We start from the raw sequence: 20678 nt of genomic DNA, 5'->3' as shown, positions 1-20678 counted from the left end.
GTCAAGAATTGCATCTCCCCTGGTAGGGGTGTCTTGTACTGTCTTAAAAAGTTGTCAGTGCATTCCAGAAGTTTCCAGGATTGCCTACAGCTCACTGTGCTACTCTTCCAGCAGATATCTGGGTGGTTGAAGTCCCCCAGCAGGATGAGAGCCTGCAAGTGCTGTGCCTCCTGAAGCTGGAGTAAGAAGGCTTTATCAATCACCTCCTCTTGATCAGGTGGCCTGTAGTAAAATACAGCCGCTAGATCCCTTTGTTGCCTCAGTCTCTGACTTTTAGCCAGAGGCTTTCAACCTGCTCATGGCTGTTCTTCAGAGACAGCTCTTCACACTCTATCCATTTCTTGGTGGTGTAGAGGGCAATTTCTCTACCCCTCTTCCTTCGCCTGTCTCTTCTGAACAGCCTGTAGCAGCCAGTAGCCGCACTGCAGTCATGAGATTCACCTCAACAAGTTTCAGCAATGGCAACCAGATCACAGCTTTCCAACTGCATGGTGTCTTCCAGCTCCTCTTGTTTGTTGCCCAGGCTGCATGCGTTGATGTAGAGGCACTTCAGCTGGGCTGTACGCTGTATAGCCTTCTTAAAGGAGCACTTCTTGTTCCTTTGAGCAACTCTTTGCTCCTGTTTCACTGCTGTTTGCCTCAGCACCCCCTCTCTTCAAGAGTTCTGCAGTGTGCTCCATACGTTTCTGAGACACAGGCTGCGGGTGCTCGCTGCACCATGGTGAGGACCACTGAGCACCCAGATAATCCAAGCAGTTGGGCCAGGCAGCAGCTCCGATACTCTCTGAGATGGGATCGGGATTATCGCTGCCCACAGCTGTGATTACTTCCCTGCCTATGTTGGGCATCGACCGATTCCAGGACCTTGGGCTTAACTTTAAGACCTGCAATGAGCTGGGTCCCAGATAATTTTCTCAGTGTCTGGATCCCCAGGGCCAAGGGGATGAAGCTGTGGGAAGCAGGGGTCGGTGGGGCAGGATTAACTCTGCTCTGCTATGCGCCAATGGCTGCAGCAAATCTCCCTCTGCGTGGGTGCTGGGTGCTGCTCACCCGCATGGCATAGCTGCCTCTCTGAGGATGTGTGGTGTGGCATGCTGCCAGGAGCTTAGCTCTCTTTGGGTCACAAAGTCAGGGATTTAATGTACGGATCATCTGTCACAGGGAGGGGAAGGAGCAGATTCAGCCAGAGGTGTGTGTGTTGAAAAACAGGCCAAAGATGACTTCGGGTGAGGAAGCAATAGATGAACGTATTATCCCTCGCAGCAGAAGCTGGGAGTCAACCTGGGAGATTCTGCAGCCCTCCTTGTCCTAGGCAAAGAGCAAAATATCCCCAGAGCTGGTGCTGCACCCCTGCCACAATCAGCCTGGAAGTGAGATAAACCATCCAGGACAATAGAGATCATCCCCAAATGGCCAGTCGCTTTACCCAGCAGTTAATTTATTCTAATTAAATCCTCTTACGAACACGATGAGTATGGTGCATTGCTCCTCAAATACTCACCTGTGCAGAGATAATTTCCTTGCTGGAATATTTCTTCATATCCTCTTCTGTTTTTATTTTTTTTTTGGGGGGGAGGATTTTAACTGGATTAAAAGAATGAAATTGTGAAAAATTGTTATCTCTGTTAAATGACATGAAGTTGTATAGAGATACTGCACAACTGTACTGTACAGTTACTTGGCAGTGTAATGAAGGCTTTAATCAATAAATGCTTCTCCTTTGTCTTTTACTTTAGCTTGCTCTTTTAAGAAAACCAGGTCCTCGAGCAAATTCAGAGCCATAGTGAAAGACCCACTTGGTATGCAATCTCTCTTTCCCATTGCCAGTTGCATCTGCACTTGCAGAACCCAAACATTACGTTGAAGAAAAAAAATCTAAGCTCATAAAAAGATTGATCTAAAAATAATACTTACCTGTCTTCTATGCATACTACAGCTTCATAACAGAAATTAAAAAAAAATTTCTGATAAACTGTTCCTGTGCAAAAATCCCAGCACAATCTAAATGCTCAGTAATAAAACTATCAGGAGTTAAGCAGATGTCAGTTACTAAACTCTGACAAAGTTTACACTGCACACTCAAGAACATTATTGCTGAAATAGATTCTTTATTTCTGAAACATTCCAAAACAGCAGTTTACACAGTTGTAGTCAAATATTAAGTCATATGCCATTATAAGAAAGCATTGATTAGTGCAAGTGGATTTTGTAAAAGATCTATCAAAAAGATTTATTCACATTAAAACTCATTTTCAATAAGCAACTGTTAATAAAACATTACAATTTTACTCTTTGTCATAAAGTACTGAAAACCAACTGTAGTTTTAGAGATCACTGTATCTTTGTAAGTGCAATGTGACTTATGCTGCCATTTTAAGTATAAAACACTATGACAATAAATTAACAATTGAACAAATGGTGAAAGACCAACGAAACCATGCTGAGCCAGCTGGAAGGCAATTTCCAGTGAATGCTACTTGTTTTGTGCTTCTGCAACATAAATATACTGCTTCATATTGCCAATGGTACGATTCTGTAAGATAGGTTCCTAGTGCTAAAAAAGTACATTATCCCAAAAATATTATTTATGGCACAGAAAAGTTAAATTATCTCTCTGTTGTTCAAGGTTCAGGCAAGTTTAAATGAACTCAAGGATACAAAATAAAATGTACTGGAAACACTAGAAAAAAATCAAGCACATATATAAGTCCCCCTAAATTCCAAATAAAACGCATGATGTCTTTACACTGAGTAAATTAGTTTAGAATTTCAGTACGGGAAAGCTGCCCAAAAGCATTATTTCCTAGTTCTCTCCAAGGAAATCTTCTGGTACTTTGCACATCTCTAAGAATTTCTTCAGTTCCAAATGCCAACACTGCCATCACTAGTCTGCTAACAACACTGCTGGTCAGGGAACTGATTAAGTGCAATATTTAGTATTTGAAAATATGTTCATTTTTTTAAAATGACATTGTATCAGGGATCATTACATACTAAAATCCCAGGGGAAATAATACTGTATGACCCTCCTTTCCCAAATCATTGTTACCCAGCCAGCTGGGTAATGAAATCCAGATTATTTGTCCTCCTCTGTTGATGGGCATCCTTCATCAATAGCAGCCATCTCTCCAACTTCCATCCCGCATGGTGCTTAGTGATGAAAGCGGCTTTGGTGGCTGAAGAAAACTGTATTAGACAGATAGTAAAAAAAAAAAGACAAGAGTCATATTTCTTGTGAAATATCAAGGTACAAAACACCATTTACTTCTATGGTGAGGCGGCCTCTGTGGCTTGCTTGGAGACATCAATCCAAGCAAGTGTATTTCTGGCTCTATGCTAATGTGAATAGAAAGTGCTATGGTGAAATTAAGGCCACCTCCAACGACATCCCAGTTCTGTTACTGATCTCAAGAAGATAAAAGTTTTGTAAAAAGGAATTTGGTGAATAATTCTCACGATGCATGAGACCCCTCTAAATGGGAAAATTTGGTTCTTCTGGGCTAAAGGCAATAAGAAATATTTTGTTTGTTTTTTGTCACAACAGACAACAGAGATCTGATGGGAAATACTGTCCACAAAGGTGTTTTGCTCAGCAAGCTCATAAAAAAACAGCACTTTATTAAAACCCTATGCACTAACACTAAGGAATTTAGGCATCTTATCGGCTGAAGAACTCTGAAGATCTCTTAAGTCACTGGTGGTGATGCAGGCTCTCTCTGATTTGCCAAAAACATATTTTAGTTACACCACAATTTGCAGAAAATACAGTAACCCAGCTCTGTGAAACTGTTTCTTACAATACCAGTTCTTAAGCCTTGTTCTCTCATTTCTCTACTTCTCCTGTGAGTTACTGATGCCTCCTCCCTCTTTCAAATACCCTTGGGGTGGAAAAAGGGAGAGGTACATTGTAAGGCAGATAAGAGTCAGCAAGTTAAAATCAGTCACCAGAGCAGCTTCTTGCCTCTCTGCTATGACTGGGTTTTTTTATGAGCAAAACAAATGGACTTAAATAAAAAGGTGGTTAAACTTAGGTTCAGCCAAGTTGTACAACTCCACTTTGTTGCAAGATCACTTATCTTTGATATCATAGAATCATAGAATGATAGAATCATTAAGGTTGGAAAACACCTCTAAGATCATCAAGTCCAACTGTCAGCACATCACCGTACCTAGCAAACTATGTCCCAAAGTGTCATGTCTACATGTTTTTTGACTCCACTGCTTCCCTGGGCAGCCTCTTCCAAAGCTTCACAACTCCTTTGTAAATAAATTTTAAAGTTTAAAATGACACCAAATTGGGCAGAAATGTCGATCTGCTTAAAGACAGGAAGGCTCATCAGAGGATCTGGACAGACTGGATCAATTGTCTGAGGCCAACTGCATGAGACTCAACAAGGCCAAGTGCCAGGTCCTGCACTTGGGTCAAAACAACCCCATGTAACGCTCCAGGCTTGAGAAAGAGTGGCTGGAAAGATGTTTGGCAGAAAAGTACCCTGGGGTGCTGGTTGACAGTGGCTGAGCTTGAGCCAGCAGTGTGCTCAGTTTGCCAAGGTGGCCAACAGCACCCTGGCTTGTATCAGAAATGCTGTGGCCAGCAGGAGCAGGGAAGGGATTGTCCCCCTGTACTTGGCACGGACGAGGCCACACCTCACATCCTGTGTTCAGTTTTGGGCCCCTCACTCCAAGAAAGATCTTGAGGGGCTGGAGCATATCCAGAGAAGGGCAACGGAGTAGGGAAGGGTCTGGAGCACAGGGGTTATGAGGACTGGCTGAGGGAATGGGGCCATTTAGCCTGGAGGAGGCTGAGGGGAGACCTTATCGTCCTTTACAACTACCTGAAGGGAGGTTGTAGCAAGGCGAGGGTTGGTCTCTTCTCCCAAGTAACGAAAACGGCCTCAAGTAAAACCGGCCAAGGCAGGTTTTACCTGGATACAAGGAAAAATTTCTTTATTGAAAGAGTGGTGAAGCACTGGAACCTGCTGCCCATTGCGGTGGCAGAGTGTCCTTCCCTGGAGGTGTTCAAAAAATGTGTAGATGTGGTGGTTCAGGACATGGTTTAATAGGCACAATGGTGTTGGGCTGACAGTTGGAATTGATCTTGGAGGTCTTTTCCAATCTTAATAATTCTATGATTCCGTGACACAACTGATATAAGTTTCTTTTTGAGAAATGTCATGATCTATTAATCACAGAACATATAGCCGAGTTTAACTCCCAGCTGTGATAAGTTGATTAGAACACAGTCTCTTTCCTCAGGCTTATTTTATTGCTTGCCCTAAAAAAAAAAAAAAAAAAAAAAAAAGTGATTTGGAGATTAAATTCTCTTGGAAAAATGCAAGAATACATTTCCTCAACAGTATAGCTCATGTGTTTCCTTCAGGATTCCCTGTTTGCCCGTTGCCTCCCAGCTGGAATAGAAAAGATGCTGGTTCAACCCAAGACCATACTATCCAGGATATTTCCTTCTTCACAATGCCGTAATGTCACAAGTAGCATTTTTACAGTATACTGCCTTCTGCAAAAACACGGATGCAGCTCTTTCTATTTGAATACTCTAAGATTTGCTCGTCAAATAGCACAAGCCTGGAAGAAGGCAAATCACATACGTCAATGGTATGAGATTTCCATTTGTTTTTATTTCTTATTCATAGATGGCAATCCATTCTTATTTACATGGGATTACATTCTATCAATGATCACGGTTTACTAGGAACCACCAGCTGGCATTGTCCATCACTATTTCTTGAGAGAAATTTTCACTCATTCAGTGACTCGGCACTGGGATCCAGAAACTCTCCATTTTTTACAGCCTAGCCTCACATTCAGGAGAACCCCCCTTCACACGCTCTAAACCAAACCCATTCATTTAGGGAAGGACGCCTAATTGACTCTTACCTTCGAACCGGCTGTGCAATTTTACTTCTGGGTATTCCACTCCCATTGATGGCCAGTGATGGCCTTGGAAGAGCACTGCGCCCTACAATCCCTTGACTGGCAGTCTTGTTTGGCATCGGGATCCCAGTGTTAGAATATACCTGTAAGTTGTTGGACACTGGAATACTGCTGCTACTACTGCTATTGCTGCTACCTTGTACGGTTGGGCTTACGTAGGCAGTAGCTTTGAGAGGTTGTCTGACAGACATTGGAAAATGTCCCACACTATGAACTCTGTGTTGAAGCTGCCCTGGCGACGGAACTGTAAAGAGCAATAGAGAAGGAAGCAACAAGGTTAGTATGCAAAAGGCAAGGCCAGGTAGTAATGCTCATTCCTAGATAGATCTGAATAGGGATAAACACATAATTATGTAATTTACTTGCTAATTATAAACCACTGAAAACTCCCTTAGATGCAATACTGTATCCAGTAACGCTGCATTGAACTAAAAGCACCCTGTTCCATCCTCATCCTGAAGAAAAATACCGCCCCATATTCATCCGTCTTTCTCCCCTCAAAGAGGTTTCATTAGCCTTTAGAAGCACACTAATTCCACCAATGCAATTAGAGCTTTAAGCAGGAGAAACTGCTCAAGCTATAAATTAATTACTGTTAGATCATCGAGATTTTTGTCAGCTTGCTTGCAATAACTGCATCTTGGTTAAGGAACATTGCACTAAAGCCCTATAAAACATCACAGAAGTCTAAGCTTTATGTATAAAATAAATAACAAGGCTATAAAAAGGTCTCAAATATAAGAGCATATTCCAAAGCTGATGTTACATGAACTGTCATCTAAAATCAATGCTACAGGTTCCAGAAGCTTTATATATAGATTTTCTGCACAATCCTGCCCTCTGGTGTACATCAGACCGGCATCTGTTTCTGAGTCCACATATCAAAAGCAAACTGTCAAACCTGAAGCACATAAAGTAGCAGAGTACCTACAGGCCAATCCTTTCTCAAGTCTTTGAAAAAGGACACCTTAAATTAATATAAAGAAACAGAAAAAATAGAGGTGTGTGATTCAATAAAACAATACCAGCAATATATTCCTATGGAACTTCTCGTAACATAGTTCCTTAAATACCCCAGCACAGCCACTGATTGGAAATGTTTTTTAAAAAATTACTTCAGAAGAAACGCATTTTATACACATGCACACACATATATATATATAAACATAAACACATAGAGAAATAGGTATTTTTAAAAGAGTGAATAAAATTAAACTCTCGACACCATGCAAATTCAAGTGGGAATCTGAGAAACTACTTCCATTCTCCTATTCAAACAGGACAAAAATAAACCAAAATAAATCCAGCAGTCAAGCACATTTTCCAGAAAAGACACACTTTAATGGTTCTGAAGACATTTGTAAATTCTGCTCAAATTTGAAAGAAAACACCTACAGGATAAAGTTTTGCCAACTTCTCCCTCCAAAACCTCACAGGACATGGGAGGCAGAAGTTCAATTAATTCTCTCTCCTGCCTCTGTCAAATGAAATTCGCTTCTTCCATTTCCTCTGAGAGTACTTCAACCAGTGTGCTAGAGAAGATTAGTTTGGATCTTGATATACTTCAGTCCCCTTCTACATTAATAATCCAATATCCGCTAGATCAATACTCCCTCCACCCTTCCACCAAGAAGTCATCTAAATTAAACTAGTTACAGCGTTGTTTTAATACCCGCACTCAACAGGTATCTTACACTTGAGGATATAATCCTATGTTTACCATATTTGCCTGGAATAAAGTGGCTCAATTTCTGTAGGAAAGAGGTCCTGTATTTTAAGGCAGTATTTATGTAGCATACTGTAAAACCAGCATTGTATAAATTATCCAGAAAGGCAGTTTTCAATTCTAGGACCAAAACTAAAAATGTAAGCTTATATGAATTAATTGCATTACTGGTTCTTCTACAATACTACTACTACTAATTGTTATATAACTTTAGACACAAAATGGATGGGCAAATAAAAAACAAAGGAGGTGATGAAACTCTCAATACTGCAAAAAAAGATTGGCAGAATTTCCTTTCCAAAACAGAAGCTTTGGAAATCCTGAGCTATATTAAAATCTGGTGCAAAAGGAACAGAGCCTGCTTTTCATTTTGTACTGGGACATATATTTTACCACTCTATCAATTCCTCAAGCTCAGGCAGAGAACATGGGTACTTACTACATGACTGCATCCTTGAAATCCCATTACTCGCTCCATGCAAACTGGAGTCGAAGCTCTGACTGTTCCTCACAGTGACTGGAGAACTGGCAAAGCCAGTGTTACTACTAATAGTGGGGGTAGTCGGCATCCGAGCGAGGTTAGGCATGCTTCTTCGAAGTTTATCTGAAGCAGAAGAAAACAATAACCATAGTCATGTCAGAATTTCCAACAAATACAAGCAGCCTATGAATAATTTCTGTACAAAATAACAATTAAAACAGCTACTTTGACACAAAGAAAAGTTTTGCTTTGCAGAAAGAATATTAACTAATTCAACCCTTCTGATGGCTGTTAACAGCATCATTATTCACAAATAATTTTAAAGACACCAATAAGCAGCACAGTTTTGGAATCACATGGGTTTAAACACTAGAGTGTCATAATAAGGATGAGTTTCACATAAACGCGTAAAGTAGGTCAGACAAATCCTGCCCTAAATGTGCCTCTTTCTTTGCAGTGAATACAAAGCAAAGCTGCAGTGACAAAGTCAGACACAGATATCTACGCTGTATACGTCTAAAGACAGGTGAGAGGAATCAATCCTAAGTGACTAAATCTTGCTTTGATGCTAAAAAATTCCATTCAATATCCAACCTTACTAATAGATTCATAGAATGCTTTGCACTGGAAGGGACCTTTACAGGTCATACAGTCAAAACCCCCTGCATTGAGCAGGAACATCTTCAAACTAGATCAGGTTGCTCAGAGCCCCATCCAACCTGGCCTTGAATGTTTCCAGGGATGGGGCATCTACCACCTCTTTGGGCAACCTGTGCCAGTGTTTCATGACCCACACTGTAAAAAATTTCTTTCTTATATCTAGTCTAAATCAAACATCTTAAGTTTCTGCAGGTGGCCATGTGCAAAACCTGACAGTTGTGATGCTTAGAGCCCTGGGTTGATATCATGATTGTCAACTCTGGTTGTTCTCTCTCCTATCTCACTCTCATGGTGCCTTATTTGGCGGGCACTTTCAGAATAGGCCTGTAGGACATCTTACAAAAAGAAAGCTGCAAATGCCCCAAGGTTCAACAGCTAAGGCAAGTGTCTGAGAAGTCAGAGGATGTCTGCACGCCCTCCCACGCTATTGGATTTGGAGACAGAAGCTGAAACCAAGCCTGACACTTCAAGAAGCCTTCCCAACCACAACAGCACTGGATAATCTGAGGTGAATCTCTTTTGGTCTCTTCAGCTCTGGGGCCAAAGAGAGATAACTCAGTTCTCTATAATTAGACGAGACTGGCAGGGCCAGGGCCAGAAAGACACACACTGAATGACCTGGTCTGAATGGCCTCCTATGACATGACAGACTTCAGTAAAGCACCACTGTGGGGAAATTATGAGTCATTCATTAAATTGTCATTGACAACGTGACAGATACTGGCCTCTTGGCCAGGTCCAGGAGCACAAGTTCTATGCTCTGCTAAGTTTGCTTCAGTTTTCCTGGTACCATCATAAGTGTGGAAGCCACCAGTTCCTGGCCCTGCCATAGGCTCCAGTGCCTGGCAGATAACTGCCTCCAGCCCTTGCACGCCAACAGAAAGCTTGCCTTCTCACAGGCAGCTATGACTGCTCTCTCCAACGGCAAGCAAGGTATTTCAAGACTGCTGTTTTGAATTTATCCACAGGAATGACATATCACACACGGCTTATAATTGTTGTTTTGTGTCACCCAAGCTCACACAGGGCAAGTCCACAGAAACATCGAATTGACTTAGGAATCTCTGTTTATCACTCCACATAAATATATAACCTATTAAGCACCATCATTTAGCATCATCACCTCTAATCCTTAAAGCTGCTAACAACTGACGAGTAATAAGAAGTGACAGTACAGTTCTATGTATACAATGTATTAGTAGTCACTAACAGCAACTTCAATGCATGCAATATATTCTCCAGTAAACTGAGGTACAGCAACGCTGCAACTCCAGCTGTTTTTTATGATCAGTCCTCATGATCAGAACCCGTACAGAATGCAGCAAATAATCAAAAACATCTTGAACTTCAAGTGCAACATCCTTGTACTTCAGGTGTTCAAGGCCAGGTTGGATGGGGCCTTCGGCAGCCTGATCTAGTGTGACACGTCCCTGCCCATGGCAAGGGGGTCGGAACTAGATAAATCTTTACGGTCCCTTCCAACCCAAGCTATTCTATGATTGATTCAAAGGTCCAGCTTTTCTCATATTTGCGTGTCCCAAGTCCCAATTACTAGTGTTCACCTACCCTTAACACTGTATCATGCACACTTGTCCTGTAACAAAGAGATTTTTTTCCCCTCCATCCTAACCAAGGCTGACTTTCAGTTACCACAGACAGTCTGACATAGAAAACCATCGCCGTCTAGGAAACAGTTTATAAATGCCCATGAATTAAATATTTTCATATTTTCATATTTTTGAAACCAAACAGTGGGTATGGGAGGTGAGATAGGGAAGAGTGTAGTGTAAGTAAAAAAATGCAAGGTTTGAGTTCCCAGAAACTAGAGTATAGCCAAATCCTAATAAAGAACCATTGTAAGGGTAACCCTTCATCAAATAGTTAGAGGTGCTTCCGTGTCTCACCACCAACCGAAACCTCAAACTGCTAGTGGTACAGCAACGAACATTAGCAAAGGGATTATCACTGTGCTTCAGTGGTAAGTACTACCTGGTAAGTAGTATCTGGTAAGTACTACCATCACTGATAGAACAATGACAAAACAGCTACCAGGATTCCAACAGTATCCTGGGGAAGCAAAAAATGGCATCCATACAGCTACTATACATCCCTATTTCTGAAATACTCATGATTTTGCAGACTGGAAAGGGAACTCTCTTCCTATGATGCAAGCCTTAGCTCGGTATGGCAGAAAATTCATGAATATGGGATGTCTGTAACTACTGCTAATTTTGGAACCCTACCCTACCCTTTAAAACCCCGAGTCTTTAAATCCCAGGTTAACATTACAGTACTTGGCAAAAAAGGTTTGAGCAGTAGGATGGTGCTAGGGAAGACAAAAGTGCAGAAAATAGCTTTTTGTCTAATACTATCCACATATAAGCAAGAATTCCTTGGGCTTTACGTGATTTTCCACTCAGGGACTGCATCGGCCACTGCAGGCGTGATCTGCTCTTTGAATTGTCCAGTGGATGCAGGTACAACAGCAGGAAAAATAGGTAGAGAACCGGCTTGGATTCCTTCATGTCTTTTGCCTCCTGTTCATTAGTCCCTTCCCATTGCAGCAGTGTGCTGTGCTGCTGATTCAGTCCTTTGGCAGCACATTCCTGCTGCACCTGCAAATTCTCATTCATTGAGCATCTGTGTTACTTCTTTGATGGGTTCTTGTGTCTACTGAGATAAATGGTGCTGAAAAGCAATGAAAATAGCTACTCAGTTTTGTGTTTGGGGAAAACCCAGAAAGGCTTGTCTTGATAGAATTTTGCAGCTTTCATCTCCTGGGATCCCTTTCATCTCTTGAAGTTTGTTCTGTCACATGTTCCCCTCCTAAGAACAATGGAAAGAGTCTTACAGACACTTTGTAAATGAAACACTGTATTCTGGTTTCAGCTAAAGTAGAATCAGTTTTCTAACTTCAGCTAAGTCTTATCTGAGTAACCTCATTTTCTGGAAGTTAACTGCATGTTTTTCAGGCAGCTGTCTCTCTAGAAGTGATAACACGGAGCACTGGTATGCAGAAAGGCCATTGCTTATACTTATTCCTATAGAAAACAAGGCCATTCCTGAGCTGGTGAAATGCCACCAGTGAAAGGGGTGAAAAAGGTCCCACCTACAGGGAGAAGTGGACAGGTCAGGTGACCCCAAAGTGACGAACAGAGTATTCCATCCCATCATACTTAGTATAAAACTGAGGGATCACAGGGGTCGGCCTCTCTTCTTTGAGAAGTGAGGATCTTGTCTGTCTTTTTGCCCTTATCTTTGGCCCATGCATTCCCGAGTCCAGTTCCTGAGCCCACTTCCCTCCTGCCACTAAGTCCAGCCCAGGACCTTGCCCCATGCCTGCACTGCAGCATCTGAGGTGATGTAGTTATTGGAAGGGGGAGGGCAATTTTGTGTATTTGTATATATTTTAATATTTTCTTATTAATAGTATTTTCATTGTTATTATTATTATTTCAGTAAAGGTATTTTAGTTCTAGTTTCCAACCCACAAGTATTTTTTCTCTCGTTTCCCTTTCCCCTTTCCTTAGCGGAGGAAGGGAATTGTGACCACCAAAACTGCTCCCGTTGAGCTGCCTATTAGGCCAGGCCAGGGCTAAATTATGACACGCTGGCTCTTGTGAGCTTGATATACAGAAGCTGAAGGGGGAAGTTATATGATTTTAATATTATTTCAGGCCACTGAGGCATGACTAGATAGAAACCTGCTGGAAATATATGAGATGAAAACAAAACATTTTTCCAAGCCATTAGTAGCAAACCTTCCCTTTCTAGAGCTCTTCACTCTCCTATAACTGATGAGAAAATCAACAGAGTAGAGCTGAGATGTATTCTCAGGTGAGAAGTAATCTGCCCAAATAGTTTACGATGTTTATGCTGAACGCTGAAATCTGCTACAGATTCTGCTCCCTCCCATGCACTAATCTGGTTCAGCGGGAAACCTCAAAAATCATCAGTTGCTTACAGTTCATTCTGTTAGGAAGATGTGGCTATTAACACCAAGAATTCCAAAAGACTTGCACCTTCTACAGCATCCAAAGTTATTGTGATCAACTACTGAGTCTTAACTATAATCTAGGCCAAAACAAGGATACGCTGTTTAAATATGATGCAGCCCTATAAAGTATCAGAGATACAACTTCATCTGTCCCAGCCTTCTTTAAGATGTAACAGTATGTCTTACAGACACCCTCCTACTGAGATATCTGAAAGTGTGAAGAAAATACAAGGACGGGTCATGCAAAGGAGTTAATAACCAGCTCTTGGATATTGCCACCTTCTTAGAATAGTCCATGCATATAAACATGCTTGCTAGTCACTTCATGAATGTTCTTTAGGTGGCACATATTACCCTTGTTTCACAGATGTGCAGCAGAATGACACAACAAAAATTGACTACTGTACGTTTACACTTTTTTTGTCAAAAGTTACACAAAATTACAGTAAACACAGCAGTTTGTCTCTTTCCCAGCTGCTTCAGATCTGACTTTTTCCAGGAACTACTTCCCCTGATGCTGTCTATTCTCTTTCTGGCAGGACACCAGCACAGTCAGTATCTGCCTTCTGTCTTCTGGTTCAGGCCCTGTCGGTCGCTGCCCCCATTCAATCGCTTCTTTTTTCCTTCCTTGACCTAATACAATCATCAGCCCAAGATTAATGTCCATGTAGCACGCAAATAGACCTTGCCCTCAGGGCAAAGCTGCCAAAGAAGAGGTGCACTCTTGGTGAGCTGCCAGACTGGGTGTTCTGTAGCGCTTCTTCTTATGTAGTCACCCTCTACAACTACTTGAAAGGAGGCTGTAGTGAGGTGGATGCTGGTCTCTTCTCCCAAGTAACAAGTGATAGGATGAGAGAAAACAGCCTAAAGTCATGCCAGGGGAGGTTTAGATTGGATATTAGGAAACATTTCTTTACAAAAGAGTGGTGAAGTACTGGAACAGGCTGTCCAGGGAAGTGCTGGAGTCACCATCCCTGGAGGTGTTCAAAAAGTGTGTAGACGTGGCACACTGGGACATGGTCAGTGTGGTACAGTCATGTTGGGCTGACAGTTGGACTTGATCTTAGAGGTCTTTTCCAATGTTAATGGCTTCATGATTCCATGATTCTATGTATCATCTCCCTCCCAAGATAACTCACCCATCGAGGCTCTCCTTGCAAGGAGAAGAGTCTAAGTTCACTCTAGTCAAGCGTCTTAATATACATTTATTCATTCATTGTTATTCTCTGCAAGCATTGTCAATGTTTCTTTGAATGAAAGGATCACAAGACTTGTCAAAAGTGCACTATCCTTAAGCAATACGATGCTACCAATCATAATTATTAGTATCTCAGATAAATCTATACCACTGTTTAAGCTACATTAACAGTTCCTTACACGTATTTAAATCCTTCAAACAATCCTGCAAATTCAGATTTGCCTTATCTGTACTGTACGCACAAATAAGTTGGGGGAAAAACATAAGGAAAAAATCTGTCCTGTTCTATTTTAAATATGACGTTCCATGTGGTGTAGATACTCAGTTTGTTCTGAAATCCTTAACATACTTATAGTCTCAATAACAAGTTTACTTCAAGGGATCAATTTATCTTCCTCATCTTTAAAGACCTGAGTTCAGTGTCTGCATTACATTTGTTATAGTTATAACATTTATAGCACCCCAAATACATCAAGGTCTAGTTAAATGTCAGTGGAATCGTCAGTTGACACAACATGGAGCTCAGTGTGTAAAAATGCAAATACGGATTTAGAACTAAACCCAAGTCTTTCATTTATGAGAGAGACACCATTCTTCATAACTGTCAATATCTACATTTTATTAACACTGTACACTTCCATTTTATTTAGAATTATTCTTTCCTCTCACTCTGGCTTCACAGGCATGTGTCTCCCTCCACAGATAGTTACACTAAATTAAAGATTTTTCATTATCCTTCCATGACTTCTCCCCACTAATCACTATTCTCAATATAACTTCAAAGATGACTAAGTAACATTTTCTTCTCCTTTTTTTTAATAGAGTCTGCAATAATTTCCCACAGCAAATTCTCCCTTTATTATTGAACAAGAGAAGTCACGAGTAGAAAAACTTCGTAAATCAGAAAGAAAAGACCTTTTCCCATGTCTCCAAACACACAAATCAATGTTAGTCTACTCTGAACTGATGCCCAAACGCTAACCTATTGCCCCTGAAATACTGCTTTTCTGTATCTGCCTTGAGAGTACTTGGAAATAAAATAGAAAAAAAACATTTGCAGCTTTCCAAATGAAGCAACAGCCAATGATGATCACAGTATTTCCTTTTGGCATCTGAAGGACATCTGTAGGAAAACTGGCTCAAGGCTCTTTATTAGGAAGTGCAGGGATAGGACAAGGTGTAATGATTTTAAGCTGAAAGAGGGGAGATTTAGATTAGATATCAGGATGTCACTTTTTACTGTGAGGGTGGTGAGGCACTGGAACAGGTTGTCCAGTGAAGTCATGGATGCCCCATGCCTGGAGGTTTTCAAGGCCAGGTTGGATAGGACCTTGAGCAACCTGATCCAGTAGAAAGTGTCCCTGCCCATGGCAAAGGGGATTGGAACTGCACGAGCTTTAAGGTCCCTTTCAAACCAAACCATTCTACAATTCTGTTACAAGGAACATGAAAAAATTATTCAAAAAGCGTTTGGGGGCCATATAAAAAAGATGACAGCACCACATATTGTCCTTATTCTTGCAATCAAAAACATCCCATAACTTTCCTTTCTACCTCCCCAGAAGATTTTCTGCAGGCTTTTCAGTGCTGTTTCATTCTTGCATCTCACCAGCAAGAAAAATAACACTGAAAATAACATGACACACATGTTATACCCACATAGCTCTGCCCTCTGTTAACCTCAGCCTGCTTTATACACTGCCACTTGTTGATTACACTTCCACACCATGTCCTACTTTGAATGCAAGTGCTTTCGGCACCAACCTGTCATGTTGTATTTGTCAGGAAAGCAACATGCATACCTGTACTGCTCTACATGTAGCTCTCGTGCCTAGAAAAGGGCAACGAAGCTGGTGAAGGGTTTAAATCACAAGCCTTACAAAGAGCGGCTCAGGGAGCTGGGGTCATTTAGTCTGGAGAAAAGGAGGCTGAGGGGAGTTTCCCTGCAACTACCTAAAAGGAGGTTCTAGCGAGGTGGGGGCTGGTCTCTTCTCTCTGGTAGCTAGTGACAGGACACAAGGAAATGGCCAGAGGGCAATTTAGGTTGGCTATTAGGAGGAATTTCTTTACTGAAAGGGTTGTCAAGCACTGGAATAGGCTGCCCAGAAAGGTGGTTGAGTCACCATCCGTGGAGGTCTTTAAAAGACAAGTAGATGCTGTACTTGGGAACATGGTCTAGAGATGGACTTAGCAGGGCTGAACTGCTGTCTGGACTCAATGATATTAAAGGTCTTTTCCAACTGAAAACATTATATAACTCTATAAATAGCAACTGTTTCAAAGAACACATTTACTTTCTTGCCCAAAGGTAAGTTGTAACCTGTAATGTTACAAACAAGATCTTGACTGAAAACTGACTGGTTTGAATTAGCTTGGTGAAAAGACAGAAGGAACAGGAAATGAAGATGCAGCAGGAGGAATAAAATTGTGATCATAATAAGGAATGAAAGGAAGGTAACAGCAACTACAGAGGGAAACTTCAGTCTTGAGTAAGCACTGAGAAACAGACATTCCAGAGACTCTGTAGTGCATTTCAAAGAGCAGCAATGGCTCATGGTAGTTTAGGAGTGACATCCCACTACTCCAGCAGCCTTCTCTACCAGGCCTGGAACAGGAGTAAAGTTCCAGAAGTTCCACTGCAGATTCTGGAGTCCTCAGCACAGGAAGGACATGGATCTGTTAGAGTGAACCCAGGGGAGGGCAGCAAAGACCATCCCAGGGCTACAGCACCTCCCACACAAGGACAGGCTGAGAGAGTTGGGCTTGTTCAGCCTAGAAAAGAGAAGGCTCCAGGGACACCTTGCAGTAGCCTTCCAATATTAAATAGGGGCCTACAGGAAAGCTGGAGAGGGCTCTTCTATCAGAGGATGAGAGGGAACGGTTTTAAGATGAAAGAGGGGAGATTCAGATTAGATATTAGAAAGAAATTTTTTACTGTGAGGGTGATGAGGCACTGGAAGAGGATGCCCAGAGAAGTCATGGATGCCCCATCTCCAGAGGTGTTCAAGACCAGGTTGGATGAGGCTTTGAGCAAACTGATCCAGTGGAAGGTGTCCCTGCCCATGGCAGGCGGGCTGGAATTGGATGATCTTTATGGTCCCTTCCAATCCAAACCATTCTATGATTCTATTATTCTGTGATTCACAACATAGTTACATTACCAGCAAAGCCAGCAATAAGAAGTGGAACGAAAAATCTGAGAACTCCATTTTATGTTTTACTGTCTCCATCATGGACATAGGTAGGACATGCTCGGCAGCCTAATCAGTTCTTCTAACCAACTATTAGCCTGCTGAAAGACGCTCTTCTTTCCTTCTTCTTCTTTGTTCACTTGTGGTCGTACCTGCAGCACTTCGAAACAGTCTAAAGCAACAACTTTCATGACTAGGTCACAGATTACATTATATAGCAAATTACTTAACAGTAACATAGTCCAATCATTTGCACAGGGTTAAATTGCTTGTCACCATTCATTGCCTGATCTAGCTGTCATACATTGAACACACTTCACTCACTTCAAAAAAACTCGATCTTTAAAACAGCACTGGCACTTCACCCAGAGAAAAGACCACTTCTCAGAAAAGCATGTGACCCACCTCCATTAATCCTGTTTGGTTGTTGCTCTGGAGTTTGGGCTTGAGGAGAGTAGTAGGGCTGCTGATACGTATTTGAAGGAAAGTGCGGAGAGGTAGGACTCCTCCTGCAGTCCCGCATACTGGAGAAAGTCTGTGAGTGAGGAATACCTCTCTGGAAGGGGGAGCAGCGAGTCAGCCGTGGCTGCGGAGGTGGGAGGTGGTCAAACTCTTCTTCATCCTCAAGACTATAACGATCGTATTCCTGGTCACCACACATCCCTTTCTTCCCCGTGTGCAGAGAGACGCTCGAACTGTGCCTTGACACAGATGCTGAAGTTGAAGCGTAATCTTGCCTAAGGCCTGTAAATTCCAAGAAAAGGATAATTTGGCTTCTGCTAAATGATTAACTCTTCACATGCACTTCAATCTTGAAAGATAAGCAAGTAAACAGACATAATTTTACAGCAAGAACTGGATTTACAATGTCACCACGCTGAAGATCTGACGTAAGATTCATCTGATCTAAATTTCAGTATCTACGTTTCAAGCACCTAAGCCTGAGCTATTTCCCTCAAGATCTCTTTTAATAAAAATTAAAAAAGAATACAGACATCTCCAAAATGCAGTACCTGCGAGACATCTCATATGCCTCTCTTAAAGTTAGATGAACTGCTTTTAGGAGGTGCCTATTTCCCCGACAATGGAAAGACTACATGAGTATTAAGTATTTAACTTTTAAATACCCTAAATTAGAGGAAATAACACTTACTCTATCAATTTTTCAATGAAAATGCTGACAATGACATATCCTAAACTTACAATCTATGTAAACGTTCTGGCTGTCCAACTTCTCTGGACCAGAATTCGTTTCTGCCAGCAGTAAGTCTCATGGACAAGGCTTAGCAGTAACATGGCTGTGTTTTAGACATCTACTCATCCTATTACACCTTCTCAGAATGGCAGGTTTTGAAAACCATCCCATTATTAGCACTGCCCCAGCAGGGCATATATGGTCCACGTCAAATGAGACAGAAACGTCCATATCTCTTGTACATCCCCCTCCTTCCCCAGCTGCACAGTAGCGAGGGAAAAAAGGGAGCATATGTAACATCTCCAGGAGCTCAGTAATTCTACCAACAGCTGCAGATAACAGATTCCTTAGATTTAGAAAAAGCCCTCATCCTTGACAGATGTCTTTGCTTCAGGATGGATACTTAATAAGCTTCCCCTCCCGCCCTGAGTGGGCATTTCTACTCCTGGCCATGAAGAAAGCAGGCCTGTGTGCACATATAACACTACCACTTTCCATGTGATTAAGTGGACAACGACCAACACATGTGCAAACACCGTGTACCAGATGCTGCTACAAGGCTGAGATACGACCATTTCACCTGACATTTAGAAGAAAAATAGTGTTTTTCCTTAAAGAGGTAAGTTGCTGAAGTCTTTTTTAAACCCCACGCTGAAGGAGATCAGTGCAGCCGTCATTTAGGTAATACAATCCTTCGTATCTTTGATAGTCATATTTGGTTTTATTAGTTATTAGAACCTTCATACAATATCAGAATTTTTCCAAGCTGTGACCACATGCATTTGCCAGCTAAGAATTCGGTTATCTTGGGAAATCTCACGCTTGCTAATCTCTATGCCGAACACAACAACTGCTACAAATGCTTGGGGAATTCATCTGCTGACAAGTGATCATGCTGACCTCCTCAGCCTGGTTGCTGAAGCCAGATCACAGCTCTGATTTTTCTTCACATTTTTTTCATTTCACTCAGTTCTTCATTATTTTGCATTTTCCTTCCATCATTATCTTTGAATTTCTCATTTTTCCATCTCATCATTTCCTTCCTGATGTCTCACTTGGCACTAATAGGAAGTGAGACACTGCATTTACTATCTTGAGTGACTTCTAATCAAAATATCCTTTATTTATGAATAAAGACATTTTCCAAAAATTACTATCAAGCCAAACTACAATCTATGTCAAATAGATTAGGGCTCAGATCTGTGCATAATCACTAGCCTTGAAACAAAATGCTGAATTTAAATGCCGCAATTCAGGATTTAAAGTGGGATTAATTTCAAAATTCATCTGACAATTAAGAAAATCAAAGTAGAGACAGAGAAATCCATGACAGCTGTTTATTTTTACCTCTCTCATGAAACATATGCATGAGAAAAATGCTTTAGCATCTTCCCTCTGAAGAAATAAAATTATTTTAATTAATGTGGCAAGACATTATAAAGCTTCTAAATCTAGACATATTCAGCGGTTATAGAGCTACCAGCTGGGATTCAGAAATATATAAGCAACAGATTTTGAAAGACCCATTTTTTAAAGTATCATTAACCTGAAATGCGCATCTTCTCCTTGTAGATGGAGAGCTTTTCCACCTGTCACCCAAGAAGTGACACCATTTAAGAAAGATCCACTTGACCAAGACCATACTGGAGCAGTTATGACTGTTACTGAGAAATCTTTATCAGACTATTCTGAAAAATTAAAAAAAGCCACTTACTCTCCTCTTGTAGACGAGCCATGATCTGAACATCGGTGAGGTCCTGCAGCTTGTATCCCATGGAGATGGAATCATCTTCCAGCTCTGAGGTGCTCAGTTCACTGTCTATTGATGACTGTGGGCTCAAAGGGGAACTTCTAGAAATATAACCTATGTAAGCAAACATAATCTTTAGTCTGTGAATACATTTGGCACGCTTTCATTCACAACTATCTGCCCATTTATGTTACCGCAGCTTAAAATACGTTCTGTATTACAATCTTCAGAAGTGCAGTGCAATCCACCAACAATTAACAAAGGGCTCAGACGTATTAAGTCTAGCAACACACAATAAATTCCTCTGCTTGTTCCCAAAATAGGACATAGCCCAATGAATAGTTTACCCAACACAGTTCTGATATAGCTCAGATTAGTTAATGTAGTGTAAACACATCTGCATTTGAATCTTTCTTATGGGATTGTGGTTCTCCCTATTCTGTTCTGAAAATCAAGCATGTATGTGTCACCAGCTTCTGCTCAGTACTCAGATTCCACATCAGAGCCATTTATCTAAATTTTACTGGG

General features: G+C 41.4%; 1 protein-coding gene across 2 annotated transcripts in view; it reads right to left on the bottom strand.

Annotated features, from left to right (window-relative positions):
• Window positions 1-2112: 2112 nt before the first annotated feature.
• Window positions 2113-20678, bottom strand: part of SLAIN1 (SLAIN motif family member 1) — a 43119-nt gene continuing 24553 nt past the window's right edge. For both annotated transcript variants that reach the window (XM_054056722.1, XM_054056720.1), the window contains 5 exons: window positions 20115-20264; window positions 17611-17949; window positions 8118-8282; window positions 5896-6196; window positions 2113-3186 (listed from right to left, as the gene is read on the bottom strand). In XM_054056722.1, coding sequence (XP_053912697.1) covers window positions 3111-3186; window positions 5896-6196; window positions 8118-8282; window positions 17611-17949; window positions 20115-20264 — 1031 coding nt within the window. In that variant the 3' untranslated portion in view covers window positions 2113-3110. The remainder of the gene's footprint in view (window positions 3187-5895; window positions 6197-8117; window positions 8283-17610; window positions 17950-20114; window positions 20265-20678) is intronic.

This window comes from Cuculus canorus, chromosome 1, assembly GCF_017976375.1.
Source record: "Cuculus canorus isolate bCucCan1 chromosome 1, bCucCan1.pri, whole genome shotgun sequence".
NCBI classification, from domain to species: Eukaryota; Metazoa; Chordata; class Aves; order Cuculiformes; family Cuculidae; genus Cuculus; species Cuculus canorus.
The sequence above is the reverse complement of the archived record's forward strand: the minus strand, read 5'-3'. Positions and strand labels throughout refer to the sequence as shown.